Source organism: Lipotes vexillifer, unplaced genomic scaffold (assembly GCF_000442215.2).
Source record: "Lipotes vexillifer unplaced genomic scaffold, Lipotes_vexillifer_v1.1 scaffold518, whole genome shotgun sequence".
Classification (NCBI taxonomy): Eukaryota; Metazoa; Chordata; class Mammalia; order Artiodactyla; family Lipotidae; genus Lipotes; species Lipotes vexillifer.
The window spans coordinates 1221243-1230396 of record NW_006780945.1 but is presented as its reverse complement, the minus strand read 5'-3'; the positions used below and the strand labels follow the sequence as shown (position 1 = coordinate 1230396).

At 62.2% G+C, this 9154-nt stretch overlaps 1 protein-coding gene across 1 annotated transcript in view; it reads left to right on the top strand.

Moving 5' to 3' along the window:
* TMEM94 (transmembrane protein 94) overlaps window positions 1–9154 on the top strand; it is a 23766-nt gene that overhangs the window by 11765 nt on the left and 2847 nt on the right. Inside the window, exons 5-24 of the mRNA XM_007454412.1 lie at window positions 35–171; window positions 749–951; window positions 1307–1458; window positions 1844–1946; window positions 2163–2249; window positions 2509–2625; window positions 3012–3068; window positions 3370–3474; window positions 3603–3755; window positions 3948–4157; window positions 4822–5137; window positions 5587–5760; window positions 6154–6256; window positions 6378–6595; window positions 7287–7468; window positions 7556–7694; window positions 7946–8061; window positions 8186–8285; window positions 8631–8739; window positions 8934–9123. Of these exons, the coding sequence (XP_007454474.1) occupies window positions 35–171; window positions 749–951; window positions 1307–1458; window positions 1844–1946; window positions 2163–2249; window positions 2509–2625; window positions 3012–3068; window positions 3370–3474; window positions 3603–3755; window positions 3948–4157; window positions 4822–5137; window positions 5587–5760; window positions 6154–6256; window positions 6378–6595; window positions 7287–7468; window positions 7556–7694; window positions 7946–8061; window positions 8186–8285; window positions 8631–8739; window positions 8934–9123 (2971 nt within the window). The remainder of the gene's footprint in view (window positions 1–34; window positions 172–748; window positions 952–1306; window positions 1459–1843; window positions 1947–2162; window positions 2250–2508; window positions 2626–3011; window positions 3069–3369; window positions 3475–3602; window positions 3756–3947; window positions 4158–4821; window positions 5138–5586; window positions 5761–6153; window positions 6257–6377; window positions 6596–7286; window positions 7469–7555; window positions 7695–7945; window positions 8062–8185; window positions 8286–8630; window positions 8740–8933; window positions 9124–9154) is intronic.

Below are 9154 nucleotides of genomic sequence, written 5' to 3'. Positions count from 1 at the left end.
CCCCCCCGCCAGTGCCCCCTCCTCTCCCTGCCAGCCACGGGGTGGAGCTGGTGAACGCCTCTGCGCTCTTCCTCCTGCTGCTCCTCAACCTCGTCCTCATTGGGCGGCAAGATCGCCTGAAGCGCCGCGAGGTAGAACGGAGACTCCGAGGGATCATTGACCAAATCCAAGGTGAGGCCAAAGGGGCAGGCGAGTCAGGTGGGAAAAGATGCCCTGGGGTGTGTCAGAGCCCTGGAGCTCCCGTCCCAAGCCCCAGCCAGGAGCCCCAGCACATTGGCGTTGCCTGCGGTCAGCATTCAGGGGATAAGGATGCCCTGCTTTCTTCTCAGTGGTGCAGCGAGAGCCATGGGACGGCTATGGGTACCCAGGCAGTGGCCTGGGGGTGGGCAGGAAGGCCAATGGCTCCTCAAAGCCAGGGACCAAATCGGCTTAATCTTTGACGTTTGTACCCCTCAGGAAGCTCAGCACACCCCTCAAAGCCCTTTTAGCAAAGTTAGCAAAATGTATTTGAATGGAAGGGGGGTACAAAGAATAGGACCTTCAGGTGTTCCGAGGAGGTGCAAGTGCCCGCGCTGGGGTGGTGGGGAGGTGACCTCGTAGAGGGGAAGTGTTGGAGTGCGCGGCGTGGGTTGATGCAGGCCGTCTGGGGAAGGGGGAAGAGCAGACCCAGCTTCATAGTTGCGCGCTGGGTCCGGCTGGCGTGTGGATCCAGCGGGTGAGGCTGTTCCCCTCTTTCCATTCTCATCAGATGCCCTCAGGGATGGCAAGGAGATCAAGTGGCTAGATGCCATGTATCCAGACCTCCACATGCCCTTTGCACCATCCTGGTCCCTACACTGGGCCTACAGAGATGGACATCTGGTCAACCTGCCAGTTAGCCTGTTGGTAGAAGGAGACATCATAGCTCTGAGGCCCGGCCAGGAATCGTTTGCTTCTCTGAGGGGCATCAAGGTAGCTGGAGGCTTTTCTCCTTCCCTGGAAATGCTGTGGGAGTGTCCACCGGCAATGGTGGGAGGGTCCCTGGGCTTAATCCTGATGCTTCCAGCCCAGCTCATGCGTTTCTTGGCAAGGGCTCCAGGAGAATGGAGAAAAGCTGGAACATCTTTCTCCTTGTCCTGTTCTTTCTTCTGTCTGATCCTCAAGCTGCTAGGAATCCAGTCCCCCAGACCCCACCCTAACTGACTCTGTGCTAACTGATGGTCCCTAACCCAATGAGATGTTTCCACTTAGCTAGAACGGTCAAGGAAGAGTGGCTTCCATGGAACCCATTAATTACCCTTGACCTCCTCCCCTTCGTCGCTGGCAGGATGATGAGCACATCGTCTTGGAGCCGGGAGACCTGTTTCCACCTTTCTCTCCGCCCCCCTCCCCCCGGGGAGAAGTGAAGAAAGGGCCACAGAACCCCCAGCAGCACCGGCTCTTCCGTGTCCTCGAGACCCCTGTGATTGACAACATCAGGTGAGGGCGCCGCCCTGCCTTCCTCCTGTCCCCCGACTTCTCGGCCCCGGTGCCTCCTGTGAGCAGGGGGCATGGTGGGGCCGGGGACAGGAAGGCGCCTTGTCCATACTGAGGTCCCTTAGCGCAGGCATCTCTGGAGGGTCTTCTCTTTAGGGTCTTGTGAGAATTCTTCGACTGGGTGATTGACCCCCTCTCAGTCTGAACTCCGAGGGGGCAGCTTCAGAGGCTGCCACGAGCCGCTGGCCACAGTGACCAGGAGGCCACTCGGCCGGGGCCAAGGAATAGGAGGGAATTGCAGGACCCAGTGATGCTAGGTGAAGGGGTGGGCTTCTGGCCTCTCCCCCGAGCAGGGCTCGCCCGAGTGTAGTATCACCTCTTTCTGCAGGTGGTGCCTGGACATGGCCCTGTCCCGCCCAGTCACCGCTCTGGACAACGAGAGGTTCACAGTGCAGTCAGTGATGCTGCACTACGCGGTGCCCGTGGTCCTGGTGCGTGAGGCGGGGCTGCACAGGGCAGGAGGAGGGCCAGGAAATGGGGGAGCCTGGGGGCCAGACTCTGACGAGCGTGTGAGTGAAGACTAGAGGGTCCCAGCGTGAGCCGGCCAGTGCCGGGGGCAGGGCTGTGAGTGGGCAGAAGATGGGGAGCCTCAGAGCCTGGGTCCCTCTCTGGGGGGGATAAGGCAGCGTCTCTCCTGTTCCCGACAGGCTGGCTTCCTCATCACCAACGCCCTGCGCTTCATGCTGAATGCCCCTGGCGTCACGACCTGGCAGTACACCCTCCTCCAGCTGCAGGTGACGACCGCCCTCTCCTCTCTGTGGCGCTTTCCTCTTTCCCCTGAGACTGCGTCCCCTCGTGGTGCCCTGACTGCCCCTCCCTCTCTGCAGCCCAGGGGTCTCTTAGGCTTAGCTTCAGAGCGCCTGTTTCCCTTCCTCCCTTCCTGCCCCTAGCTGTCCTTTTTACTCAGGGGAGGGCCCCAGGGCCGGGGAAGCCCTTCCCTCCGTCCGGCCGCCAGCACATCTCAGGGAGCCTGTGTGGCTCGCTCCTTCCCAGGTGAATGGCGTCCTGCCCATCCTCCCCTTGCTCTTCCCTGTGCTCTGGGTCCTGGCAACTGCCTGTGGAGAAGCCCGTGTCCTGGCCCAGATGAGCAAGGCTTCCCCCAGCTCCCTGGTAGGTTGTTCCGAGGCATCGGGGAGGGTGGGGGTCGGGGGACAGTGCAAAAAGAACCAAAGACAGGAATGAAAAGAGTCGGCTGTGCCCCAGCAGACAGGGCAGAAGTCCAGCCCCACCCCTACCCCGTGGCCCAGCGACAGGCAGAGCCTGGGCAGCTCTCCGAGGGCTTTACCCTCTCCAGCCAGAAGGGTCTCCAGACCAGGCCCCAGGGGTGGCTGAGTGTCCACCTGGGCTGTCAGCAGACGGGGGATTCAAGGGCTGTCCGGGAGTCCTTCACCAAAGGCGTTGGGAGCCTTGCTGGCACGAGGCCCCAGCCGCCGGCTCGGAGGCCTGTGAGAGGCTGGCGGTTCCTCCCTGAGGCTCACACCCTCTTCTCTGCACAGCTGGCCAAGTTCTCGGAGGACACGCTGAGCAGCTATACCGAAGCCGTCTCCTCTCAGGTACACTCACCCAGGACGGATTCTGCTCCAGGCCCCGTACCCCCAGCCCGTGCTCCCAAGGGCCCCTGCTGGAACCCTGGGACTCCCCTACTTTATGGCCTTTGAGCCTCCCATGGGCTCCTGGAGCCCCTCAGTCCACCCGTCCCACATGGGTAATGTGTCACTGCCGTGCTGGACACAGGCTTTTCCACCCAACTTCCTGGTGCTCCCCGGACCGTTTCCTCTGTCGGCCCCAGAGGCCATCTCCAGGGAGATACGGCCAAGCCCCAGCCGGCCTCGTGGGCTTTGTCTCTGCCCTCAGGAGATGCTGCGCTGCATTTGGGGCCACTTCCTGCGGGTGATCCAGGGGACGTCTCCTACGCTGAGCCACAGCTCCAGCCTGCTGCACAGCCTGGGCTCCGTCACGGTGAGGGAGGCCCCGTGGGAGGACCTGGCCTCGACAGGCTGCTCTCTGGCCGTGTCTGTTCACTTAAGCGGCCCCTGGCGGCTTGGGGACCTCCAAGGCCCCTTCCCGGTCCTCTTCTCTCCCTGCAGGTCCTGTGCTGTGTGGACAAACAGGGGATCCTGTCATGGCCCAACCCCAGCCCGGAGACCGTGCTGTTCTTCAGCGGAAAGGTGGAGCCCCCGCACAGCAGCCACGAGGACCTAACGGATGACCTGTCCACGCGCTCCTTTTGCCATCCTGAGGTGGAGGAGGAGGTATGGCCTGGGCCCGGCTGGTAGCCTCAGGGAGGGCGAGGCGAGGAGTGGGGAGGAGGGCTCAGGCCTCAGGATCTGCTTCGGAGATGACGCCCTGAGGGGACGAAACAGCCCTGCCTCACTGGCCCGTGGCAGCCGTCGGGACGCCGGTCCGAGGCCTGTGCTCCTTGCTCTCCTCAGCCCCGTGAACGAGACGCCCTCCTGGCCGGCTCCCTGAACCCTACCCTGCACCTTTCCAATGAGCAGGAGCGTGGCAACTGGCCAGGCGATGGCCCCAAGGCCCCCGAGCCTTCCTCTCACCACAGAGCCCACGGCCGCAGCAAACACCTGTCCGGCTCCAGCGTGAGCTTCAGCAGGGACACAGAGGGCGGTGAAGAAGACCCCAGCAAGGTGAGGGCAGCGGGCGGAGAGCAGCCCGCTTGTCAGCCGCAGGGCGTCCTGGCCTCCCCCGCGAAGGGGCCACAGGGGTGCAGCCCGGCCTGGACGCATGCAGCCCGAAGCACAGCTGTCTTGGCGTCTCTTCTCGGACCTCCTGAGGCCTCGCCCACGGCTCTTCTGTGAAGTAGGCCCTTCCCCATTTTCCGTGTTTCTATGATGGTGGTAATTGGTTGGGGCAAGGCCCTTCCTCCTAATCACAACCTTCAAGAGACAGAGAGCCGGGACTTCCCTGGTGGTCCAGTGGTTCCAGCACTTCCACTGCAGGAGTCGCGGGTTCCATTGAGCCAAGATCCTACATGCCACTCGGCCAAAAACAAAAAAAAAAGTACAAAAGACAGAAAGCCAGTGGCTCCTTCTAAAAATGTTTCCCCTGGCTGAGAAAGGTGCTTCGTTGTTTCTTGCTTGGTCTGGACACCCTCCTCTGAGCTGGTGACAGTGTCGTTGGGCACAGATCCTAGAAGCAGCCAGGAGCTGGGAAGGACAGGGAAGGGGTTTCGAGAGGGATGGGAGAGCGTGAGCACGAGCACGCCCTGCTGGGAGGCAGTGCCTGCTCTCGGGGGCACCCGGCACATCCCTCCCAGCCTGAGGCCCCTCTTCCCCTCCACGTTTCCTCCAGACCCAGCACGGGCTGGAGGGTGAGCCCTATGAAGCCGAGGACTTCGTGTGTGACTACCACCTGGAGATGCTGAGCCTGTCCCAGGACCAGCAGAATCCCTCCTGCATCCAGTTCGATGACTCCAACTGCCAGCTCCACCTCACATCCCTCAAGCCCCTGGGCCTCAACGTGCTGCTGACCCTGTGCAATGCCAGCGTCACCGAGCGGCTGTGCCGGTTCTCAGACCACCTGTGCAACATCGCCCTGCAGGAGAGCCACAGCACCGTGCTGCCTGTGCACGTGCCCTGGGGCCTCTGCGAGCTCGCCCGCCTCATTGGTACGCGGCCACCGCAGGGTTGGCGGCTGGGCTAGCTGCCAGCCTCTTCCAAGAGCCTGGGCCCCCGGGTCCAAACATGCCAGGCCCGGGCCTGGCCTTGGTCAAGGGCACCAGCAACCCTTTGGGCTTCTGATCGACCCCCTGTGTTTTTTTGGGCCGTGCCACGAGGCTTGTGGGATTTTAGTTCCCCGACCAGGGATTGAACCCGGGCCCTCAGCCATGAGAACGCAGAGTCCTAGCCACTGGACTGCCAGGGAATTCCCTGATCATCCCCTTTAGCCAGGCACGGCCGCTTGACGGCTCTTCCTCATCCGGGAAGATAACTGCCTGCGGGACGGACACGTGGAGGGAAGCCGCCCAGCCTGACTGGGGTTCCCTCCCCGCCAGGGAGGGTGGTGTGTGGGGGTGGGCTTCCTCCCAGAGGCCCCGTGCCATCCCTCCTCCTGCAGGCTTCACTCCCGGGGCCAAGGAGCTCTTCAAGCAGGGGAACCACCTTGCGCTCTACCGCCTCCCCAGCGCCGAGACCATGAAGGAGACCTCGCTGGGGAGGCTCTCCTGTGTCACCAAGCGGCGCCCCCCGCTCAGCCACATGATCAGCCTCTTCATCAAGGACACCACCACCAGTGAGCCTCCTCGGCTCCGCCCGCATCAGGCCAAACCTCCCAGGAGCTGGGTGGGGCGGAGCTCTTTTTAGGGTGTCTTTTTTTAGGGAGTGCTGGGCCGACGAGCATTAGATTCTTGCCGAGATCTCAAACGTGGCAGAGATTGGCTTCGGGGACGGGGGCTGGGATGGTGGTGGCCACAGATGATGGGACTGTCTGGAGGACCAGCAGCTTAGAGCCTGCGTTATGCACCCAGTGGCCTTGCCTACAGGTTTGCTGCCATGAGGCCTGGGGAGTTCCCATCCCCCAGGGGCTCCTTTAGTGCCCTTCTCAAGGGTGGCAGTATGTCCCCAGAGGTGAGGTGGCTTTTGGGCACTCACGGCTTGGCCTTCCTCTCCCCGCCACTGCCCTCAGGCACAGAACAGATGCTGTCCCACGGCACGGCCGACGTGGTCTTGGAGGCCTGCACAGACTTCTGGGATGGAGCCGACATCTACCCTCTTTCGGGTTCCGACAGGTAGGTAAGGAAGCAGCTGCCAGGGGCGGGAGCAGTCAGCTCTGGTGGTCTGCCTGCCCGGCTCCCAGGGGTGGGGCATCCCAGGACCACTCACCTCACTTCCACCCCGGTTCCCCGGCAGAAAGAAAGTGCTGGATTTCTACCAGCGAGCCTGCCTGTCTGGTTACTGCTCTGCCTTCGCCTACAAGCCCATGAGCTGTGCCCTGTCGTCCCAGCTCAACGGCAAGTGCATCGAGCTGGTGCAGGCGCCTGGCCAGAGCAGCATCTTCACCACGTGCGAGCTGCCCAGCACCATTCCCATCAAGCTGAGTGCCCGCCGTGGCAGCTGGAGCTCAGACGGTACTGTGGGCCCTGTCCCCGGGGGCCAGGGGCCGGGAGGGTTTCCAGCGGCCTGGACCAGATCGTAGCAGAGGGGACAGCAGGCAGCACTGGACCTGGAACACCACGGTGGCTCTCACTGTCTGGTGACATGGGCGAGTCCCTTATTCTCACCTATAACCAGGTGCTTTGTCTGCCCTGCTCACGGGTTCATTGTGCCGCTCCAGTGGGATGACATATAGCAAAGTGCTTTCTTTGAAGGTTATAAAGCAGTAACGTGTATAGAGCATTAGCCTTATTTGAGTCAGACAAAGGACCGGGTCACAAAGCCTGCTGGAGCAGAGGGACTCAGAGCTCCACCCACCCCTCCCCACTCTGCCAAACACACAGCCTTCTGGGGTCTCATGACCCCAGAGACCATGAACTGAAGCCATTGCTGAGGGTGGGGCCCGCCCCCTAGCCCTGGACCAGGGATTGTCACCTGACTGATGAGTACCTTTCCTTGTCTTTTCCTCTGTGTCTGTTGGCTTCTTTATGTCTTGGTTGTGCATGTGTGTGGCTGCGTGTATGGTCCCCTGGGGCCCACGTGCTTATTGGTTTGGGCATGGCATCTGCATGTGTGGCCCCGGGCTGCCTCCTGCAATCTGCCGGTTCCTGGGTGTCCTGCCTGGGCTGTGTCCTGGCCGGGCTCTGTGCCTTGTGCCTCCTGAAGAAGGGATCGGGGAGGTGCTGGAGAAGGAAGACTGCATGCAGGCCCTGAGCGGGCAGATCTTCATGGGCATGGTGTCCTCCCAGTACCAGGCCCGGCTGGACATCGTGCGCCTCATCGATGGGCTGGTCAACGCCTGCATCCGCTTCGTCTACTTCTCTTTGGAGGATGAGCTCAAAAGCAAGGTGGGGGAGCCCCCCACACTGCTCCCACTGACCCTTTTCCCCACGGCCCTTTGGGCCCATCTGTTCATTGCCATCTGCCCGGTGCAGGTGTTTGCAGAAAAGATGGGCCTGGAGACAGGCTGGAATTGTCACATCTCCCTCACGCCCAATGGTGACATGCCCGGCTCTGAGATCCCCCCCTCCAGTCCTAGCCACACTGGATCCCTGCACGATGACCTGAATCAGGGTGAGGGCAAAGGTTTGGTATGGACACGAGGTGGGTGTGGGTCATTCCCCTTCCTTGGGGCTACAACTAGGAAGAGCCTCCATGGATCCCTCCCTTGGAAAATGGCTCTGATCTCCCTGCGGCAGCGGCAGTCGACGGGGTGGTGGTGGGGAGGACACCTCGAAACAGGAAGTTTTGCGTCATCTGCAAGGCAAGGAAAGGCCCCCAAGAAGTCTGGCCCCAAGATGAGGGGCAGTCTTTTGTCCCCACAGTGTCCCGAGATGATGCAGAAGGGCTCCTCCTAATGGAGGAGGAGGGTCACTCGGACCTCATTAGCTTCCAGCCCACGGACAGCGACCTCCCCAGCTTCCTGGAGGACTGCAACCGGGTACGATGTGGTGGTGGTGGGGTGTCTGTGTCCCCAGAGCCCTGGGGTTGGCCCGTGGCTTGTCCAGGGCAGAGGAGTGAGGGAGGAGGGACCCTGAGGCAACTGGCATCTCTGCTCTCTGCAGGCCAAGCTGCCCCGGGGCATCCACCAGGTGCGGCCCCACCTGCAGAACATCGACAATGTGCCCCTGCTTGTGCCCCTCTTCACCGACTGCACCCCCGAGAGTGAGTACTGTGGTGGCGGCTACTCAGCCAGCCCGGCCCTTGTGTGGAGCACTGCCAGTGCGTGGGCACCCTGCGGGCTCCGGAGGGATGTTGGTTTCCCACGCAGGGAGCGGAGGAACCTGGGCTGGGAGGAGCTGGGGGTCTTGCGGGCTGGAGCCTTGGTGGCCCGTTCTAGGGAGTCAGAAGTGACAGTATTCATACGATGTTCACGAAATTGGGGGCAGGATGGTCCCAAAGAGGGGCCTGTTTTCCTTTGTCTCCTGCTTTGTCCTGGGGGTCTCTGCCCAGCACCCCACGTGGGGCTCGCCTGCCTGACTCTCGTGCCCCCTGACTCTGCCCCCTCAGCCATGTGTGAGATGATCAAGATCATGCAGGAATATGGGGAGGTGACCTGCTGCCTAGGCAGCTCTGCCAACCTGCGGAACAGCTGCCTCTTCCTCCAGAGCGATATCAGGTCAGGGTGACACCCCAGAGCCGGGGGCCAGCCTCTTCCTCCCGGAGACCCCACAAGTGATCTTGCCCTGGTCGGGACCAAGGAACCTGGACTTGGCGGGAAGAAGAGGGAGTGGGTGCTTGCTCAGCCCCGTGGGAGATGGGGTCTTGGCACGCTTCAGCTGATGGGTATGCTTCCCCCCGTACGCTGAGCAGCATTGCCCTGGATCCCCTGTACCCATCCCGCTGCTCCTGGGAGACCTTTGGCTACGCCACCAGCACCAGCATGGCCCAGGCCTCGGACGGCCTTTCTCCTCTGCAGCTCTCGGGGCAGCTCAACAGCCTGCCCTGCTCCCTGACCTTCCGCCAGGAGGAGACCATCAGCATCATCCGGCTCATCGAGCAGGTGGGGGCTCGCGGTGGGGGGGGGGGCTCGG